The sequence below is a fragment of the Oratosquilla oratoria genome, chromosome 44 (genome assembly GCF_046742065.1).
Source record: "Oratosquilla oratoria isolate Oo_2021 chromosome 44, ASM4674206v1, whole genome shotgun sequence".
NCBI classification, from domain to species: Eukaryota; Metazoa; Arthropoda; class Malacostraca; order Stomatopoda; family Squillidae; genus Oratosquilla; species Oratosquilla oratoria.
The window spans coordinates 23117805-23141420 of NC_134820.1; the positions used below are offsets into that span (position 1 = coordinate 23117805).

At 40.5% G+C, this 23616-nt stretch overlaps 1 protein-coding gene across 1 annotated transcript; it reads left to right on the forward strand.

Moving 5' to 3' along the window:
* The first annotated feature begins 17091 nt into the window (after nt 1-17091).
* On the forward strand, nt 17092-23304 carry LOC143022260 (small integral membrane protein 8-like). The gene is made up of 3 exons (XM_076180400.1): nt 17092-17265; nt 19433-19582; nt 23077-23304. The coding sequence occupies exons 2-3, from the start codon at nt 19451-19453 to the stop codon at nt 23230-23232; spliced, it is 288 nt and encodes a 95-aa protein (XP_076036515.1). The 5' UTR covers nt 17092-17265; nt 19433-19450; the 3' UTR covers nt 23233-23304.
* The last annotated feature ends 312 nt before the right edge of the window (nt 23305-23616 follow it).

A 23616-nucleotide genomic window follows, 5' to 3' on the forward strand; every position in this document is an offset into this window, starting at 1 on the left:
ACCTTCTATTCCAACATTCTCATTTCTTAACTTCCGACATCACCGGTCCAGCAACAGCTGCTACATTACAACAAGGAACACTTTTCCACCATCCCCGGGAAACATTGTTCAATCCTGTACCGTACTTCGTGGTCTAGGACTTGTTTATTTTTCCTCCGAGTTCCAGATTTTCCCTCTCACAACCTCCTCTACCCCTCACCCTCTCCCTTCGCTCCTACATCACTCGCGACACCACCGACAAAGACCGGATGTTGCGGCCGGATTTTGCGTAGTTGATATGGCCACTGCTTTCCCTAAAACAAACACAGTTACCAGTGCCGAGTGACTTAGACCAATAGCCCAACAATATATATATATATATATATATATATATATATACATATATGTATATATATGTATATTTATATGTATATATGTATATATATATATATATTATATATATATATATATATATATATATATATACATATACAAACAGAAATGTAGTAGGACGTTCGTAAATAACACAAGAAACCCACAGTCGGAGAAATACTTCGAATAATAGAAGATTCTTCATTTCGGCTACCAACTGTAGTCCTCTTCAGGAAAGTATATGAGCCAGTGGACAATTGGTACTTATAAGCTAAAGATAGAAAGGAATGTAAGGGAACACGGACCGATGACATTACTCAGACGCGGGGTAAGATGGGGTGGCGAGGGAGGGGGAGGGTCAGTGTGAGGGGGGTTGTAAGCGTTGGACAAGCTTATAATATATGTAAATGCAATATATATATATATATATATATATATATATATATATATATATATATATATATATATTAGCCATAATTCACTTTAATTCTAAGCCATCAATATCGAGAACCTCGAGAAGGCATACATGCAAAAATTTAAATGTGGTACAGCTAAGGACTCGAACCTCCGCTAGCACGTGACAAGTGAGTGACTTTATCGATTGCGCCATGAATATAAATATATTGTATATATATATATATATATATATATATATATATATATATATATATATATATATATATATATATATATATATATATAAATATATTGTATATATATATAAATATATTGTATATATATATAAATATATTGTATATATATATAAATATATTGTATATATATATATATATATATATATATATATATATATATATATATATATATATATATATCCTATGTATTTGAAAAAAAAAATCCAATATCACACCAGTATGATGTAAGGTAACTGAATACTGGAAATTATATTGGGTGGGTGGGTTTGTGATGCATTTATAGTACACGAAGTGATCAGGCACATATAGTTAAGCATCGTTGGTGTTGGTAATCAGCCCCTCGCCCCCCAAATCAATCCATAATAGCTTGGGCTGGCCCTGCCAAATATTTATCACCCTCGATACACAAGGAAATACAACTGGCCAAACAAATAACTGATGCAATGCTACCTGCTTCAACCACGAAACAACGTCACCTTCACCGGTAAACGGCTTTATGATGCCCATGGTTGAACTATCCTCGACGAAAAGGACTTATGTAGGTTTGTTGATACTTGAATAGATTCTTCTATTACTATGTGTCCACCGGCTATTCTTCGACGAGAAAATCACCTCGAATATGACAACTATGAGTGAAGCGGTACCAACAAACAGCTACCCTGCCTTTTGAACCACGCAATCCCAACTGACGCGTACTTTCTTTGAGTTAACCAATGGCGAATCCAGGATCAAAATGGGTTGGTGGGCTAAACTGAATTTTGTCATTATAAATGACGCTCTGTGGTGGTGGGGGGGGAGGCTAACCTGAATATTGTATGTAAAGATGACGTTTTTACACAGATGTTATCTGTATCATGAATACGATTATATAGAATATAAATTGAAGTATATATTCATACTTTCAAAATATTAGGCAAAAGTAATATTTCATGTTACATTTGAGATCTACCCGCAATAATGTGTTGAATATCCTTACAGTTATTCTCACAGAAGTGTTCTAATGCTGGGGGGAAAGTTGACACTGTATAACTGCTCTTTGCCTCATACCGGTGTACACCAAATAGGTTTCTCGAACTCGGCACCCCCCTGGATTCGACACCGGGTCAAAATCTTAACTCCCCGTCAAATTAATGGATTAATCTCTACAGATCTGGAGGTCTAAGGATTAAACAAGGTAAATAGCAACCATGTAACGCTTCAATCTACAAATTGGCGTGGTTTTATTTAGGTCGGTTGTAAGGGAGGTTGCCACTAGGGAATGTTATTGATTGTAATAGACAATTCACGAGTATATCAGTCATTTTGTGTACTTAACGGTCAAAGTTTTTAATTGAAGATGATTTATAGAATGTAAAAGTAAATAAGCCTCTTGACAGATATTTCATGGTGCATTACAATTTACTTCTTGACGTTTATTTAATTTCTTTATTGCTAGTCAAACATACTGACATGTTTATAATGACGGTAGGTTACATATGAATTACCTCGATTACATAATAGGGCTTTGTTATCCATTTTGATGCAGAAGAAACTTCAAATCGCGTATAGGTTAACTATGTTATCCAATAAAGTTATAATATATGTAAAATATTTTCAAAACGGATATTGATAAGAAAAGTAGACTATTATTATTTTTTTATTAATAAATTATTTTCATTTTAAATTTCAAAACACATAGCTAATCAAATTGAAATGATAACATTTTAAAATGAAAGGGATAACCAAATTTATGAAATACTTGCCAATATTACAAGTTCCAGGAATTGAAAATAATTTTGTGTTATGATAGAATTCCTCAATAATATGCATGAAAAATATTCTTATTCGAATTTCAATTGACCACGGAGAACGTGTAGTATGTTGATTTTTTATTCAATGCGTCATTCACACACACGCCTGATAACTCATACACACTTTCGAATTATTTTTTCCCATTTTGGGGTAATTTTGGTCACTGTCACCCATCACCTTCACAGGTCGAGGGCCACTAGGCCTCGTGTCGATTCCATTTGTACACCACTCTGACTAAAGGTATGGGCGCCAGAGGCGGAAATATGAAAAATCGAAAAAACAGGCTCAATTTTGGCATGCCCTTGGCGACAGGTTGCCCACGTCTACCTCGTAATGCACTGTGCCTAACTCTCTTCCTCTTGGCTAAGTTTAGGCGAATCAGTCACTTAACGATTTTTAGCAAGATCTGTGGATTTTTGCAAAAATCGGCAGGTTACCGATTTGGTCCAAACTTCCCCAGCGGGAGAGAGTCGAGAACAATGTACCGCGAGGTAGACGCAAGGAGCCTGGACCTAAGGGCCTGTGAGTGGTGACCACCCAAAGTTGAGCCTTTTCTCCGATTCTTCACGTTTTCCCTACTGGCGCCCGTACTGTTGGCCTGAGCGGTGTCTAAGTGGAACCCTCAGAATCACTTGCGGGTCTCGAGCTGTGATTGAGATAGTGGGCCAATCGGAACAGGTGACCAAAATGAGTAAATGAATAAAACAAGTGCGGACCGTGCGAAATTCTCCGCAACCACATGTGTACATTTCTTTGCGACTCGTGTTCTGGGGAAAGCAAATTTCCTCACCCTCATGTTTTCCCTCCCTGACACCACCCCGCTGCCTGAGCGGCTATGGCTGTTCCTATGAGTGCAACACCTCCCTCCTCAGCTCTGCTGTGGTAAGAGGGAGTGTTGCCCATGGGGTCAGACGTAACGAGACAAAAAAAGCCCCAATCTGACATCTGAGAACTTCGAAAAGATTATTCCTCCTCAAGGAAATCAGAACCACATGAAGACTGAGACTGAGGCGGAAGTGAAGAGCTAAATTACATTACTTTATGGAGTTTATATGTTATTAAATAGCTACATTCATTTTTATTTTTATGTTTCTCTAACAAACTATTATCATTGCAAGATATATATTGATAGTAATATCTTCCCCCCACAAAAAAGCCAATAATCTATGATGAATTACATGATAAGGCGCGGCTATCATTCAGGTTCACCATGAACTTAGATGTGTTTGACTCGTGATCGACGGCTGTTACCCTCCCGAAGAAGAGCTCATGTACGGCCCGAGCTATGGGTAATACTGACCTTACACACACACTTATACAACTTCTTGCCCACCAGAGTTGGGATGCCAGCTTGCAGTGCTGTGATGCACTTTAGCCCTGGGCGTTAGCGGTCGAGCGCGGACCCAGTAGTTGCTGTACGTTGTGGTGGCGCACTTTACAGGTGTTATTCTGGCTACCGTAAAACTATTTTGATCATTTCTATGCCCCCTGCTTGGTAGTTACACTATGAATAAATATATAAACAGATAAATAAATATTTTTATAACTGCCATTACTGTATAGTTTACTTGCATAACAGCTATTCTCTGGCGTGCAAAGACGACTAGAGTTGAAGGCTGCAAGCCAAGGAAGAGGAATTTGCATTGGCAAAAACCGACCTCGCTCACAATGTCTTGTGTGGCCTGAGGATAATCGTTTCGCAGAATACTTTACATTTGAAGATGTTGGGGTCAACGCTTGCTCAGATCGAGAAGCAAATGGATCTTCTATGATTCAGGAATAAGTTAAAAAAAAAAGACAGGTTGAAGGTTACATATTACACTGGGGCCTCTCAAAAAATCATGTCTATTGTGTCTATTAACAGATTCTGTAGTTTTCTGTGTGCACAGTAGTTTTTTATATGAATTGTATAGCAAAGTATGCGTGCAGTCTTAAAGTGGTCTCGCATGCATTTAAGCGTCTGGAGCCTTGATGTTTCAGGGTTTAATTTTCAACCAGGAGTCTCCACGCTTTTCTTGTTTCGAACCTTGCATTGGCCAAGACAGGTGCTGTGATCACTTCATCATCAACTGACTTTCTGTTGTTTTTGGTGAAGGCTTCTCTCTTCGTTTGAAATGCATTGCATGCAAGAGATGGAATAAATATAACCAATGTACGAAGCGGAAGCCACACCACCATAGCAACACGGAGACAACAACAACAACAATAGCAACACGCAGACGACGACAACAACAACAGCAACACGAAAACGACAATAACAACAATAGCAACAACAACAACAATTTGTTCCCGCTTAGTTACCTAAGAGAGGCTAGACGATGACAAGTTATTTCAGATCCGCACGTGTTCACGAAGGGAGAATGTCCCCATCGAAGTTTTATATCTTATCATCAGCTCTACCACCACCCAAGCACACCCCCAACCACAGAGTCTGAAGGTCAAACGTGGCAACCTTCCTCGGGTTGTCCCCCCCCTCCCGACTCCCCAACATAGGCTTTGCCATGTACAGGGTGGGGACAAAGACCTCGGGCAAATCTAAGAATATATGTCTGTGTGCTGTCCTCTATTATTCAAGTACCAATCTTTTTTTGGAACTTCTACGTTTGGCGGTCGTCGTCCTTGGAGACAAACTCGTAACCGTGCAATGCAGCAATGTCAAGCTCAAATGCTTTCTTTCGTCAGTATTTCCTCATATTTTAACTTGTCTCTAAGAAAATCGCGAGCTCACAAACAATCAAGCTAAAGTCTTTATTCTGTAGAGTAGCCATTAGTATCATCTATAATATTCTTTAAATCTGAAACGAACGACAAAACATAATCTTGCTCACCCTGTAGAATGTTGTACTTTGCCCCCGGTGTTCTGCATTGCTCCAGTGACGTAGTTTGCTTCCAAGAATAGTACAGATTCTACGTGTTTAGATTGCCTTATTACTAGAGGTTGCACTTTTCAAATTACTTTTAAATTGATCAATATAACAGCGATAGTAAATTTCTTGACAGTTTATATATTTTGTGATATATTTTCAATGTGGAAAAAAGTATTAATGAGATTTACGAAAACTTAATCGGTTATCCTGCTGAGAATTTTGAAAGATAGATTCCCAGTATTTCATGGCGAAGTCTTACTCTTTGTAATATTTGTAAACCATGATAGTAGGATCTATCAATACGGTATCCTACCCAGGAGTCATCTGCTGATCATATTCTGGCACATCTTAGTGCATCAACTTGTGACGTAAAATTTTGCATGGTTTGGGAAAGGCAGTTGTTATTTCGGCGAAGGTGCCCATACACATCGTGTTCCAACCTTGGGCACATTCAGTGTGTACGCTTCTTCTGCGAATTTGATTTCAGTTGACGTCAGTTTCACTTGACGTAACCAGGGAAGCTTCGTCGTCATGTTAGAGAATTGACGTCATTGGTCACTTTCTATCCGGTGTTGCAAAAGAAGTTATGTGTACATTTGCTGTATGTTTGTTTATATTTTTAGATATTGATTGTTTATTTCGTTGTATACAGAAGTGAATATTTCTTCATATAACGAAATAACGAGTGTGGTGGGTAGGAGTGAGTACGTGCCTTCGACTTGGCAACCTTGGGAGTAGAAACGCCCGCAAACACACAAACACACACACGCACGTACACTTAACGGTGCAGTGGTAGCGTTCGCGGCCGCCACTACGGCGGCCCGTGTTAGAATCCCACCCATGGCTGGAATAATTTCAGTATCGCTGCGCTGCGAGTCATTACTCCGACTCTCGTGGGTGGGGAGTTAGGTGTGTGTGTGTGCATGCAAGATCACAGCATTACCCATAGAGTGGTCATATATGAGCTCTGAGCTCTCCTCCGGGAGGGAAATAGCTGTCGATCACGAGTCCAACACGTGATCCAAAACCATGGTGAATCACACACACACACACACACACACACACACACACATATATATATATATATATATATATATATATATATATATATATATATAAATATATATATATGTATAAAGGTGGAGGGGGAAACACGGGTCTTTATCTGATGATCGAGTTTATTCCTGACCGGTTTCGCTTACAATAGTTTCTTCAGAAGCTATTGTAAGCGAAACCGGTCAGGAATAAACTCGATATTCAGATAAAGACCCGTGTTTCCCCCTCCACCTTTCCCATAATTTGTCCCAATGTCTCTACATTTGTATATATATGTTTATATATATGCATATATGTGTATATATAATATATATATATATATGTGTATATATATATATAATATATATCTTCACCACAGTCGGACGAAAGAAAAAGTTGCGTAAGCGGAACTATATATTTCGACTGCTAATTGCAATCCTCTTCAGTAGTACTATTGAAGAGGATTGCAGTTAGCTATCGAAGTATATAGATTCGGTTATTCAACTCTTTTCTTTCTTCCGACTGTGGTGTCAGTTGTGATTAATAAATGTGTTACTACATTTCTCACCCGTGATATATATATATGTATTGAAGTGGATGGGAAGAGGAAAGACTGGAGTCTTAATGCGATTTTTATTTTTGATTAGTTTCACTACAAGCTTTTTCAGACGCTTGTAGCAAAACTAATCAAGAATAAAATTCGAATTATGACTAGTTCTTCCCTCTTCCCACCCACATCAACTTGCCAGAATGTCTCATGGAGCGGAAACTTGGAACGTGTTTGTGTGCGTGCGTGCGTGCGTGGTGGGGGATGCATGCGAGTGTATTAGTGAAAGGAGCAGATTCTCTTGTTTAGGAGCAGAATTAAATATGACAGCATTTTTAAATTCATGTTCTTTAAATGTCCTAATTCTCTAGCCGGAATTCTTCCATATATATGTACGAGTATGTATGTTTATATATACATATATATACAAATACATATATATGTATATATATATATATATATATATTTATGTACAGTTTATATATATATATGGAGCGATGGTTTGGAATTTGAAGGAGTAAGAGGCCTTATTGTGTTTGGGATGACGTATTTGAGAATTATGGTCGGTGTTACGAGAATGCACAAGAGTGAGGAATGTGGAGATAAAGGGTTGGGAAGAGAGCTGCCTGATAGGGTAGATCAGAGAGTGCTCAGGTAGTTTGAGCACATGGAAAGAGTGAGTGAAGAGTGCAAAGAATAAATGCAAAAAATAATGTGGGAAGCAGTAGATGGAGTGAATTTGAGAGAAAGGCCAAGAATGAGAATGATGGTGTTAAAAGGGGGGCACTGGACGCAAGAGGAATGTCTGTCGAGCAAGGAAGAAAGAACACGAAAGTCAAGAGTGAATGATGAGTGGCTGTAAATGGTTGAAGAAATGATGCAGCCCGAGGGGATGGTTTTATATGTATCTGCTCTGTGAAATATTTTAAGTAGATAAAGAAGTGGAGGGGTTGCCATGTAATGAAGCGATGAAGGAAGTACAAATAAACCGTCTTTGGCTGTCGAGCCTTGCTCTGGAGCCGCTGTGTTACAAATGAGTGGAAGGGTGGTGAGCTAAACACAGAGAACAGTTGGAGTTTTGTTCACTGACGTTTCGTCTTTTACCAGGACATTCTCAAAGTACATGTGCTACCTTTGACCCGGACAGTGGGCAGGGGGAGAGTAAATGAAGCGGTTGATCCTGCTGTGGATGTGCTTTGCTTCTGACCTGGGCAGGGGGATAGGGATGGCCCTTCTTCACGAGGAGCTAAGATATAAAGGAAATGAGTGACAGGTGGGAGTGAGATGGGTTGGAGTAGGTGCATGCCTTGAGTGACTACCTCCCTTGTAAAGGGAAAGAAACATATTGGCACAGGCCCGTGCAGAGGGGGGGGGGGATGCTGGGGGTGCCCGAGCACCTGCCCCTTTGCCCTGTGCCCCAAAAGTGCCCTTCACAAAAATATATAAAAATGAATGGATGATGATGTTTCACAGGCTTTTTCCATTTTCTTACCATTCAGAAATTATAATGTGGAAAAAGGTGTTGCACCCTACCGGATAGTTGCCAAATACGAATAATACAAAAGAGTGAAGTGCCCAATTTCCAGCCCAAAGCACCTGCCCCTTGCAATGTCTGTGCACGTTACTGCATTGGCATATAGATAAGGACAGACCTTTAACGCGAGTAGTGTCGTTGAGTACAGGAATGAACCCTTCGTCCGCCGAGATGCTAAGATAAGTGGACCCATAAATGAGTTTTGCATTAGTGTGGGATATGGAAATGTATGCTTTGACCTGACCACCTCCTCGTTAGGGAAAAGACATTTTGGTATGGATGATGGAGAACATAAACACAGGGGAAGGCTCGGAACCCTAAACACTCTAACGTTTCGTTCGCGTAGAACTTCTTCAGAGAGTGTACGTAGAATTGCAATTGAGGTTTATATACTAAGCCTAATTACCTTTTCGGACACTTGGGAAAGGTCGTTTTTCTGGCGTATTCTAGAATTAAAATACTAGTTTGTTTAGCTAAATTGATAAACCCTCCTCGATGGTATGTATCTTTTATTTCTTATTTACGTTTTTGGTTAGATTTTTTTCAACTTTGAAGATTTTGCCAGCCGCCTTTGCTACACGCTATGTTGATTCCCTTCATCATGCCGATGCGCTCTGCACTCGACATAGTTATTCTGTTATGGCAGGTTGGCAGGAAGTAAATTTCATGGCATCGAGAGAAGGAGAGCGGACTTCTCTTTCTTTCTCTCTCTGTCGGTCTGTCGGCTGACGACGACGAGCACCTCTATTATATATAATTCAGTCCAGTGATGCGCTCTTCTTCAGATCTTAGGAACGGTGCTTGGGATTCCAGGGCTGGAGGTAGGTATCATTTGGGACAGAATGAAGTCCCGATGGAAAGAGCCCCGCCTTGCCTCCCATATATCGTCTCGTGCCTGAACCCACAAGCGAATAAAATCAACTAACGATGGTCAGAACATGATTCTATAATCAGATTATGTCACCGTGCCGGTGGGATTATTATACCAGGGCGTGGGAAGAACAGATCCTCCTCATCTTCCTTCTCCATCTCCTCCTCCTCCTCCTTCTCCCTGTGGACACTGATGGAGTGGAACACAAAAGTACAAATGTTGCAAAAAATAATACTGCATCCCACGTGGTCGCCATGTTGCTGTCAGCACATCTGACAGGGACTTTTGACGGAGATGTCAGCCAAGATCCCCTTGGCAGGTCTTCTCAGCCTACCCCTGTGCATCCCACATACTTTATTCACTGCTGTTCATGAGTTAGTCTCTTGGAGACCGCGTCAGTGATGTCGCCGGGCATCTTCTCACCATCAACAGTTTCCGCCACCTCTTTCCTCAGACGAGGACCATCAGCACCCCCTGAAGGTCCTGTGAGCCGTCTCCAAAGCCCCTATGAGATCCGTCAGCTACTAGACCGTCCGCCGCCGCTCTAACAGCTGTAGCCTATCTTTTCCACTGCCCCCCTGTGCTCCTCTGACTAGGTATACCGTTCCACTTCCTCTCTACAAGGTGTGTCTTCCATAAACACCACCGCACGGGCTCAAACAAAGCCCGTGGGAGTGACATTTCACTCCCAAATTTATATAAAAAAGTGGCTCCACCCCCACTCCCTTCCCCCTCTTCAGGGTATCCAAGGGATCTCAGGGTTGGGCAGTTCCCTACCCCGCCCTCATAGCAGCCTTATATATATATATATATATTATATATATATATATAAATCGCCTTGGGTTCCTCCTCCCGACATTGGGAAGGGAGGGAGGGGTGTGTGGTCGTCGGGTAGAAGTCGACCTTCAGCTCTTCACCTAACGGAGAGAAGAGGGACCGCCCCGCTTACCCACCGTATCAAATTGCATCGTACAGTGTTCTGCTGTGAACTCCCTTCGTAACTGTTCTATTTGTCCTCTTAGACAATCTGTGGAGTGAAGGGGGTTGTCGTACCTCAGCCCGAACAGGGATTTCTATCGATCCTGAATCCGGTCAGTCCGCTGCGTAGGAGGAAAAGGAACAAGGTCCACAACAATCACCACCACCACCATCATCACATTGGCGCAATCACCGGATGTGAAAGTAAATCTGAGAAGTGGACATTCCTTATCCGTTTCCTGGTACTAGTATGTTTACCTCACGTCCTAAAAAATAATAGTAATAAAAATAACAAGAATATAATATAAATGAATAAATAAGATAAGATAAAAACAAAAACGATATTGATAAAATTGATAAAGTATTAACAATGATGACAAGAATGATGAAAATTGTAATAATGATAGTAAATAGATCAATGAAAGGTGACATTTTCAAATATTCAAATACAGCGGCAGTCCAGATCGAAGAGATGTGGGGAGGGGAAGTGGATAGACAGAGAGAAATAGTGATCTTCCCTTAATGCATTAAACGTCAACCTTTTGAATTATTTTTTATTATGCAGACCTAATAGTCTGCACAATAAAAAATAATTGAAAAGGTTAACATTTAATGCATTGTCGAGGGGAGGGAGAGAGAGACTCGTATACTTCCGCTGCAGTGCTGCACTGAGTATGGCTCATGCATCCTCATCGATGCCTCCGGCAGCATTGGCTGTTGCCAAACATCACGAATCTCGTTACCACCCGGAAAATAAGACCGAACAGCCCCGTAGTCACTCCCACTATAGATTTAGATGGATGGTTAGATTAAATAGACATTTTAACCTCATCTGTACTAGCACCAATGTTCCATATAATGGGGTGTCAATGCCTGTAACAAAAGCACACACACATGCAATACATACACACACACACACAAATAGCTATCGATCACGAGTCCAACACGTGATCCAAAGACCATGGTGAATCGCACACGCACACACACACACACACACACACACACACACACACACACACACACACACACACACACACACACACATATATATATATATATATATATATATATAATATATATATATATGTCTATATATATATATATATATATATGTACAACACTGAATGGGTCTCAGTGAACAGATTTACATGTATCAACCACAATTCACTTTAATTCTAATGCCTCCGAGTTTCTCGACGTTGATGGCTTAGAATTAAAGTCAATTGTGGTTGAGAAATGTATATATACATACATACATACATATGCTGGTACATTGTGACAAGTTGATGAAGGTGGAAAAAGAAGAAGCATAGAGCGAAACCGGTCAGGAATAAACTCAGGAACTCGGAACTAGACCCGTGACTTCTTTTTCCACCTTCATCATACATACATACATACATACATATATATATATATATATATATATATATATATATATATATATATATATATAATGTATGTGCGCATGGCCGTAACTTCTGGCGATGTTGCTTTATTTTTTATAAATGCGGGTGAGTGGGTGTCCCCTTGGACAGAACCTCTGAAGTGCTGGGCATCATCTCTCTTTAATTCCCATTTATATAATTTGCAGTTGTGCCCAGATACATAAAAAGGGTCTGTACCACACATGTACAAACACTTGCCAGCACACTTGTCAGGACACTTGTGAGAGGCCGGTTATATTCACAAACTCATCTCTGGGCATGGTAGCTCTCTCTCTCTCTCTCTCTCTGTATGTATTTACCTAGCTGTATATTACGGGAAGAGAGCATGCTCGTAGTTGCCCGTCTTTGTATCTTTCAGCATCAAGTTTGTTCTTGAATTCTTGTATAGTTTTTGCACTCACTGTTTCCTCATCCAATTCTGTTTATGTAACATATCTAAATACCAATGGACCTGATTCTGTCATAAATCATTCACTTTTTCCCCTGTCCTATGAAGAAAAGAAAGGAAATGTACAGACTAGGTGTTGGGAATCTGTTGAACACTGAAGGGGAAAGCTATTGACGTAAGGAAGGATGTCATAGTAAAGGAATTCTAAGTGTGAGGGAGAGCATGAAAACTGCACTGAATCGAACACGCACGCCTTTGTTCGTTGAACGACACCATTACGCCGCTACCCTATCACGACCTTCAAGTGATATTGACTGATAAATCGAAGGTTACACGCAGCGGCAGTCACGTTTATAAAGCGATAGCAGTCCTCCTCCTACCTGCCAGGCTGCACCTACTTCAATAGGCCAAAGAGGATGTGGTCCAAATAGTCATGGCACAAACTACCCCGACGGGCTGTCCCTTTACACGCGATGAGTTCCGCCGAGTTCGCAAGACGAGTAAGGATTTTACAAAGGATTACAAAGGCGGAGCATGCCGACAGGAGACCTTTTGATCCATATCTAGGTCGGATGCAAAAAAAAAAGAAAAGAAAAAAGAAAGAAAAAAAAATCATATTAATTATAAATAAAAACTATAATAATGTAAATAACAAATAAAATACATAAATAACTGCATAGGTATAGTTGAAAAACAAACAAACAGGTAAATAGTAAATGATAATAAATTGACATATAACTAATAATAAATGAAAATCAGACAAATTATAACAAAACAAAAACAAATAATATAACATAAATTATAATCATTACAGCATCTTACTTAGGTATTTATCTAAAAGATTCTTAAAGCTTCGAACTGAACCACATTGCACTATCCGGATGCTCCGGATAATGACGGTATTCCTTACTCCTTTCTGAGGCATGTCTCAGATCCTCAAGGATGATCAAAGGCTGTATTCTACTATTGAAAAGGAGGCCCTCAGCCTCGTATTAGCTTTGGAGAAATTCCAGATATTTCTGGACAAAAAGGTTATCATTCTGAGCGATCATAACACCTTGAAGTACATCATAGGTGGAGAAACAAAGAATGACAGATTAGCCAGATGGGCATTAGCATTCCAGGGATATAATCTAAGCATTCAACATATCCCGGGGAAAACAAATGTGGTAGCCGACGTCTTGTTCCATGACGCGTCACTGACACAAAGGGACGCGGGTATGGCGTCATAAGCAAGAGTCATAGTGCTCGACATTCTTAGTAAATTGGTTATAATAGTAGGTTACCTTAAATTAGATGATAAGATAAAACCTATATTAGGATTTTTCTTGTGATAAATAGCTAGTTGCATGAGAGTTGCAAGCCAGCCAGAGCCCTTACATGCCTAAGTGGCGCCCTGGGGCAAAGTTATCAGTGAGCCATCCCCCCTTCCCCTATCACCACCATCCCTTAAAGCCTGTTGCGAAATAATTAAACGGATTTTAAGACTTTTATTTAATGTCCCTATTGCAGAAAGGATAAGGGAAAAAGATTTTTATTCCACTGATTCTAACACAAAATTCGTACATTACGGTAAAATATTCAGGGCTTCTTTGACCTTTTTATATTATATTTATTTTGTCAACCTTGTGGACGGCATGTCCAGACTAGAATTGCCGCCCCAGGGCATATGCAACCCCCCCCCCTATGTGAAGGCCCTGAAGCTAGCGGAGTACTAAATTGAAGCCTCCTGCCTTCAGAGGTCAGAGGGCATGTAAACAAGGTGACTTTCAAGTAGTATCCTCGCATATGTACTTAGATTGTCCCAGTTGTTTTGATAGGTAGCTATTGGTGTATTGTAAGCCTTCTTCACACAAAAATAAAAAAGTAGGTGTATTGTATGAAGCCAGGTGAATAGGAATAGTCTAGGCTTATATAGCAACACATTGGCACCTGCCTTTGGCATTGGTGTTGTGCAGTTCTGGTATAAAGAGGTAAAGGACGCGGGCGATGCTGGACTCATCCCTAATAAAGTCCTTCCCAGGAGAAAAGAGGATCCAGAATCTCACTTCTCTTGTTGCACAAGCACTATCGACTGGCCGCACTCAACTTGTGGATGAGATGGCGGGTAAATCGGAGCAGGTGACCAAAATAACCCAAAATCCAAAAAATCTCAAAGAAGTAACCCCATGAATTTTGCCGAAAATCCGAAGGTGACCGATTTGATCCAAACTTGCCCCACAGGGAGAGAGTCGGACACAGTGCACAGCAAGGTAGACATGAGCAGCCTGAGCCCAAGGATCCCCAGTCACATAGGGTTTCCAGAAAATACTATTGCTGATGCTAAGACAGCGAGGAGGTTCAGCAAAATCACACTGCCTGCCCGTGGCACCCACGATCACACAGATCAAGGGCGTTCCTATCAAGACGGCCGGTTACAACAGCCAACTTCATAGTTCGGAATCAAGGCTGTGGTATTACCTCGTCACTAGGTGTGAGGCAGTCCATCATCTGCCACCGGGTGGAAGGGCGGACTCTACCGTCCACAGGATCCGCCGAAGGATATCGCTGTGAATGGCACTTGCTAGACGCGGGAAGAGACACTCACGAACGCTCCAAACGCTGTGGGGCTGAGGTGCCTCTCCACTATTACCTGCTTAGTGTAGAGCCATGGCCAACCTTGGCTTAGGTCTCATCCCGCTACCTCACCGTCTCCCTTTCCGAGGCAACCCTCAACTTTACCCTCCCCCTGGCGCCGCCTAAGTTCGAGGGCTACCCCTACCTCCCCTGAAGTCAAGGTGCTCCCCGCTAATAACAGTGGCATCACGTGGACAACAGTGTAAATGAACTGTTACGATCCACCTGCAAGGTTGAGGCCCGAATGGGAACCAGACCCGCAAAATAAATAAATAAGATAATAAATAGAAATAAAAAACAAAACTAATAATAATAATAAAATAGTAATGATAATAATAATAATAATAATAATAATAATAATCACAAATAAGGCCAAACAAATGGCTGGATGGGTTCTCAGAACCTTCGAGTCAAGAACCTCATGCTCAGCACTGTGGAGGGCTCTTGCACAGCCAGTACTCGACTATACTGTAGCCAGCACTGTTTTCTCCACACAAGAAAGGAGAGATACAGCTACTGGAGTCCGTACAGAGGGACTTCACAAGGAAAATTACAGCAATGAAGGGTCTCGACTACAGGTAGCGCTCCACTTCCATACAGTGATGCCTACGTAGGCGCCATGAGAAGCAAGTGGGTACGCGATGATGTCGACGTCGGCGTCTTGATTATATTTATTGTAGTCGTACCTGCGTAACCCTCATTCTCTCTAAACTGGCTTCATCATATTTTCTATGGTTATCAAAATTCACGGGTGAAAGAGAACGAGCGATTGAGCAGTGACTTTATTTTTTATAATGCGATTATTATGACGCAACATCGCACGCCTGGCAGCTAATGCTGCCAGACGTGCGATGTGCCCCGGAGTGAAGAGGTAAGGAAACTGGGATTATATTCTCAACAAATGAGAAGAGAGAGATACCGCATCAAATATGCGTGGAATTTGTTAGAAAATCTGATGCCTGATCCTACCTCCATGCAACCCAGAACAAATGCCCGCACAGGACGCCAATATAAAATTCACTCTCGAGAATTAAGACACACTCCTTGCCACAGTGACCCAATATTATTCAATGCACTCCCAAAACACACAAGAAATCTCACAGGCTGCTCCAACAACGTATTCAAGAACGAACTAGACAAATACCTAATGACATTACTTGATGAACCCTCTATTCCTGGCTACAGATTTTTGCAAGGACCAGCAGGTCATCCACCTGAAGGATGATACCCGTGCTGGCAGAAGCGGTGGACTACTACAGCTTTGAGGAACTAAGTTATCTACTCTTTTCTCTATTTTCGTCAGTTTGTGAATATAGTTCTGATTCTGTCCATTGCACATCATACAGAAGCAAAACAACACTGCTTTCTCAACCTCCCCAAGTATTTTATGTAGATTCTAGCTAGCTTTAGCACGTCCACAGTGAAACCGTTCCTCGCATCCTCCATACTGCAGAACATTATCTCCATCTCTCACTTCGGTTTTGCAATGGTCACATGCTTCATTGACCTGAACTGCACGTGCGTTTATTCCTGGTTAATTTCTTCACACAAGTCACATTTTTGCTCCGAATCAACTCAAGCAAATTATTCTATTCACAGCCCTTGCACTTCTTTTTCATGCTATCCTCCTGTGAGACAGATCTCGTAATTTTATCTAATAAGAGGCATTTTCCACTAATTCTCAAATAAATACTTTGAAAACAAAACAATAAATTCCCTGAACACAGACACGTTCATTGGAATGATTCATGCTAAGAGAACATTTGAAGGTTCAACATAAGACAATTTCGAAATTACATCAACATACGTACGACTGAAGACAGCGGCAAAATAAGTAGATAGCCGTTATACACATTAGTAATACACTATGCTATTTCAGTACTGTATACTTTATGGTGATATTTCGTACATATACATACATATATATTATCTTAATTAATAAATTATTAAGAAACAGTAATTTTAAAGCAAACAGGGTAATGGGACGGAATTAAGGTAAAATAGGCAACTCATGCTTGCAGTTCTGTTTACAAATCGCAAGCAGACGTGTAAGGACCGGTGTGTATGTAGCAGTTTGCATCTCCTGTATAATATAAAATCAAACACATAGGTCCAAGTACACTGTGAAATATAACAAGTTATAAGTTCTTTGAACAGAAGACAAATCAACAGTCACGTATGAACTGAAGGTAATTATTCTTATGATAGCGGAGATATATGTTTATATTAACAGGATTTTGGTAAACTTAAAGTATACTATTTAAATTGGTAACACCAGCCATATAAAATTACATGTAAATAAATTCAGGTACGCTATTAATGGTAGAACTTTGCATGTGTTGCAGCTATGGTGATTTTTATTTCCCGCTGTGGTTCACAAAATACCTCGTATTCCCATTGTAATTCAACTCACTTTGTCAATTATCATTATGCCAACTTTTCTCAAATTAACTAGATTGCAAATGTATGGTCATTGTGACAAAATTTCTTTGGCTGCATAATGTAGGCAAGACGATGTGCACACACACAGTCAGCAGAGCCGCCAGAGCTATGAGGACAAAGAAAAACTCTATACATAAAAACTAATTATCTAATAATGATTCCAATAACAAAGAATCGAGCCTGTTTTAGAGATGGTGAAAGAACTCGTATCAACAATGACTGTTATTAAACAACATATGACTGCAAAATCAAACTAAAACAAATTGGGCAAAATCCAGTGAGACATGAATTATAATGTGTTACCACTACTGATGCACTTTATTCCTCATCACACGAAAAATTTAGCAGTGAACCAACGAGTTAGGTTGTAATAAATACTTGAACTTTATCTACTTAAATGCTCAAGGACTATTAAAGAAAAATGGAACAGAAAACCAAAGTATTTCTTGAAGGAACTTGCAGATGAAAAAACTGCATTCACAGCTGTTGCCAAAACCCATCTGAGAGAATATTATTGATGAAGAAATTCAGATTAAAGGGTTTGTTAACACAAGATCTGATAGGAATAATAGATCACATGGGGGAGTATGTCTCTTCCTTCATGATAATATAGACTGAAATGCTTTTAAGTTTTTCTAATAGCATATGTGAGGCATTGACGGTTAGCCTGAAACAGATTAATGTGACACTGATAGTAATCTATCACCCCACTAATACTAAGGATCATGACTTTGCTGAAGTGTGTGGAATTATTAGTGAAAAACTTAACAGTTTACAAACACCCCTACCTGAAATAGTTATTACTGGTAACTGCAGGCAGCCTCGTTGATGATGATGGGCTCACGCCTACGTCCCTGTACGAGTAAGGGGATGAGTCTAAATTTGTCTGTGTTTGTCCATATTTTGTGTTTCTACTCCATTTTTATTTTCCTCTCTTGCGCTTCCATTGTTCGATCTTGCAACCAGTCTATATGTGATCACTTCTCTTCCGCCACTGCTACCTCATCATCCTACCATTCACTACTCTTCTGTTCCCACCTATCCTCCTTGTCCCACATACCATCTTTGCACACTGCCCATTCCTCCACTCCCACATCCCCTATATCCTTCACCACCTCACACTTCTTTAAGTTCCTCATGGTATTCTTTCTCCTTTTCCTTCTCATTCAGTTTAGTAACTCTCGGCTTCTCTAACTCCTACCCATTTCCTCCTGCTCTACTTTTCTCCGCTCTCAACTTCTAAAAATTATCTGCCCCTCCCCCATTCTTGAAAATATGAACACCCAGAATTCGTTCAATCCTTCCTTTTGATACCACTACATGGTCCATTAACCCTTCTGTGCACCACCACACATATATGCAATAGGGTTAAGAAGAGAGCCAAGCATAAGTATACATGGGAAAGGGTGGTGGATGGAAAGGACTTGATAGGGCTCTCCATTCCTAATCCTAATACTGCCCTTAAAAACTCCTGACTGCCCTTAATGTTTCCCCTAGGTCTAAGTGTATTGGTATCTATGCCATGGGACAACCCCTAACTCCCAGCATGAAAGGAATTTGGGTCCAAACTGTTACAAGAAGCTCCTGCCTCCCCTGCAGGTGGCACAGATCTCTGGGAACAGCTTTGGTTACCTTTTGTAGAGATGGGGATGTGGCGACGCCTTGTATCCAGGTGGTGATGTGTCCTCATTTGGATGTTGTACACTTCAGCAGTTCTCTGTCATCTGGATGGTTATGCTGCCATTTGAAGGCATCTTATTGTAGCACCTTATGATACTTATGTAAAACATTTAAGATGCTTAAATCTTCTATGTAGAAAACAAGGAAGGATCTGGTAAGCACCTAGTGTCTTAGCATTAATTAGAAAAAATATTTTTTCTCTGGTATAACTCTGATATTTTTATTTTGTTTCAGATCTTTCTTTGAAGACCAATGTCAGATAAAAGTACAGAGTCAGCAAATCCAGGGAAAGGTGCCACTACAGCCAACACAGGAGATGGTATCAGATCCATTAGAACAACCAATGTTTTCAAAGTTGTCAATTTTGAGTTGTATGCTAAGCCGGTAAGTCATAGCAAGCATTTTTTTCTTTTAAGTTACAAATTTTAACCCCATATAATGTGTGTGGGGAAATTAGCTTATCTTAAAAATATTGAGGATATTATTCATACACCATAGGGGAAAATTAAACTGAGACAGTTCTCCTCCCTACATCAATAGTCTTTGCCAAATGATGGAACTACTTTAGGGTATTTTGTTGTTGTCGTTCCCGAGACTGTCTTGCTGAGCATTCCCATCTCGAGGGATGCCATAGCTGGAATGAGATTTTTCCATAAATCCTGTATAGAGTGTATGTTGTGTTGTTGTGTATAATTGTGTACAGTGCAGTTTTCCTTAATGTGTTGTATAATAATGGGGTGAAGTGTTAACAACATATCTCAAAGATGTGGAAAAATGCATTTTTTTATACAGATGCATAAGCTGGAATAGCCTAGATGATGGAAGACAAGTTGGGACCATACACGAGTTGAAAATGAAGTATAATAATTGGAGAATAAAAATCAGAACTTCACTAGCTTCACTGGCTCCTTTTCTGTATCAATTGATCTGTTGCTCCAGATCTCTCTTGCAGGAGGAACAGGTCTTGGGTAACTGGCAATATCCACCAGAGCGGCCCATAAGTTACTCAAGGAAGAAGTGTGGTGTGGGTATAGCTAACATGTTCAGTGTCTTTTGTGTGATGGTTATATCTGGGGTAATTTGCTTTTGTGACCAGACCTATTCTGTGATGGTGTTGTCTTAGTGATGGATGGTAACCTGAACATAGTATGCTGCTTTAGGAAAGAATGGGTGAAGAAAGATTAGCAAAAAATATATATAAAATGTGTGGAAAGCAGAGCTAGATAGAGGGGAAGACTGGGAAAAGGATGGGGTGAAGGTGTCCTTGGATGAAAGTGGAATGTCTGTTTAGTAGGGAAAGGAGAGGGTAAGAGATAGGTGTGAATAGATGATAAACAGGCACTGTAGTAGGATCAGAGGAGGGATTAAGGAAGGTAGTGACAGAGTTTGGGAAGGTGTGGAAAAGAAGGAAATTGAAAATAAATGTAGGTAAAAGTAATGTGATGGACTAGGAGAGAGGATGGCAGCAAATTGGAAGTGAGTGATAAGGAAGTGGATAGCTTTAGATACTTGGGTGTGAATGTGGTAGGAAAGGGAAGAGTGGAGGTGGAGGTAGAATGTAGATTGAGAGAAGCAAGTAAATGCCTTGGTGGATTAAAAAGTGTTTTGAGAAATAGACATTTGGGAATGGATGCTAAGAGGAGATCATATGAAGGAGTGATTGTATAGATTCCAAGTTGTTCAACTTCTGAGAGCATTTGAATTCTGAGATGCCACTGTACTTTACCAGACCCCCTTAATATATTACCCAGCAGAGAGATCATTCCTAAGATGGGCTAGAATTGCACTGACGTGCCTATGTCTAGGTCACCACCCTGCTTTGAAATAATACCAATGCAGAATTGGGCAGACAACAGATATCAAATGACCTGAATGTAACCATCATACACAGAGGATGTTATACTACACTGCTCTACTCGCTCACTTAGGACAGGTCCACTAGATCTCTTCAATGGCTTATGAATGAACTGATGTTCATGGCTGGCTTTTCTTTTCTTGAAATACTTTGAGGTTTGGGTTTCAGGCCACCTCTCTTATAAAGGGGAAGAAGCCTTGGTATATTAATAGGTTTGGATTTTTAGTAGCACTTTATTCCTGCTTGTATGTATGAAGTTGTGGTTTCTTACAATTTATCTGGGCATTCTCGAGTTTTAGCCTGTATAATTTTTATTTATGTTCATTTATGCTCATAAGTAATCACTTTCATATTAGAACTGCCATTATCTGAACTTCATTCATTATTACATGATTTCAGAAAGGAAAATTTAGCACTGGAGTAGCAGAATGGGGACTGAGGGTGGAGGGGGATAAGTTTACCTTACTTTTCTAAAAAAAAAATACCCAAATCTGAACACACTTTAGTCCAGTTAGTTTGGATATGGGTGGGTTTATTGTAGTTATACTTGTCCATGAGCCATTTCCCCTTGGTACTTGTACAGCTATGAAAATGTAATTATGATCCAAAGACTTGAAAAACCTGTTTTTGATAATCATTTAAGTGTTATATTTTGATATAGTACTCAGTTTCAACTTATACATGGATGGAGTGGTGCGAGAGGTAAATGCAAGGGTAGTGGGTCAGGGATTGGAGATGGTTAAAGAAAATGGAGAAAAATGGGAAGTGAGCCAGCTGTTGTTTGCGGACAACACTGCGCTTGTGGCAGGATCAGAGGAGGGATTGAGGAAGTAGGTGGCAGAGTTTGGGAGAGTATGTGATAGAAGAAAGCTAAAGATGAATGTGGGTAAAAGTAAGGTGATGAGATGTACAAGGGGTGAAAGTGGCAGTAGACTGGAAGTGAGCATTAAGGGAGAGCGACTGGAGGAAGTGGATAGTTTTAGATACTTGGGTGCAAATGTGGCAGGAAAGGGTGGAGTGAAGATGGAGGTAGAATGTAGATTGAGAGAAGCGAGTAAATGCCTTGGTGGATTAAAGAGTGTAATGAGGAATAGACATTTGGGAATGGATGCTAAGAGGAGACTGTATGAAGGAGTGATTGTGCCAATAGCACTGTATGGAGCAGAAACATGGAACATAAGAGAAGAAGAGAGAAGGAGTTTGAATGTGTTTGAGATGAGGTGTCTGAGAAGTATGATGGGGGTTACTAGGCTAGATAGAGTGAGAAATGAGGAGATGAGGAGGAGAACAGGGGTGGAAAAGGAGCTGGGAGATAGGGTTGATGAAAGAATATTAGGATGGTTTGGACACATGGAAAGAATGAGTGAAGAAAGACTAGTAAAAGAGGTATGGAAGGTAGATGTGGAGGGAGTGAACATGAGGGGACGTCCTAGGATGAGGTGGATGGATGGGGTGAAGGGGGCTTTGGGGAAGAGGGGAATGTCTGTTGAGGAAGGACAGGAGAGGACAGAAGACAGGGGTGAATGGAGAATGGTTGTATATGGATGATGTTGTGATTGCATGAGGTGGAATGGGTGGGGGGATGGGGGGGGTGAGGTATGTGTGAGCAAAATTTGATGCAGCCCGAAGGGATTTCTCCCCGTCCTCTCCTTTTATGCATGGGGGGACGGAGAGGGGGGGTCGCCGATTTAATGAAGCAGGCTTGCTGTGGATGTGCTGTGTCTGGCGACACTGTTTCTGACCCAGGGCAGTGGACAAGGTGCAGGGATGACCTGTCATCCAGGAGGTGCTAAGATGCGAGGGAGGGTGGAGGGGTGTGGAGTGTATTCAGGGATGGAATGGGTGGGAATGATTTTATGCCTTTTCCTTTTTGGCTACCTCCCTTGTAAGGGGGAAAAAGCCTTGGTAAATGTATGTATGTATGTTCTCAGTTTCCTGCTTTTTGATACTGGGTTGAATTTCTATAATATTAAGACAAGACTAGATGTATTAGCTATTACATTTACTTTTCTTTCTTTTCCAGAATGCTGTTATTATGACATTTGGTGTGATTGCCATCCTTGGTAGTGCAGCTTACCTAGCTTACATGAAGTCACAACATCGGGAAAAGAAGGTGTACGTAGCGATAGGAGAAGATGGAACGGAACAATTAATGACTAAAAAATCCAAATGGGATTAATTTTTCAGTATTGTTAAGTTATTGTTGAAACATGTGTTGTACAGCTTTTATACAAAAAATATTTATATTGTATCTCCCATGTTTTATTAAACTTACAAGTTTTTGGTAAATGAGTTACATGTTGGAATCATAGAAAGAAACAACTTGAGATGGTTTGGTCATATGAAAAGAATGGAGGAAAGTAGATATCCAAGGAAGTATTTGGAATTGCAGCCTAGAGGAAGGAGGCCGGTTGGAAGACCCAGGAAAAGGTGGATGGACTGTGTGAAAAAGAACTTAGAAGGAAGAAATTTAATGTTGGAAGAAGTAAATGAACAAATTTATGAGGATCGAGATGAGTGGAGGAGTCTGATGATGAGGCTGACGACTGACAGTAGTTGAAAT

What these genes read in the sequence shown, in the direction of transcription:
- LOC143022260 (XM_076180400.1), top strand. Translation starts at nt 19,451, where the DNA reads ATGTCAGATAAAAGTACAGAGTCAGCAAATCCAGGGAAAGGTGCCACT. An exon ending in TTGAGTTGTATGCTAAGCCG is followed by an intron (nt 19,583 to 23,076) that starts GTAAGTCATAGC and finishes TTTCTTTTCCAG; the next exon opens with AATGCTGTTATTATGACATT.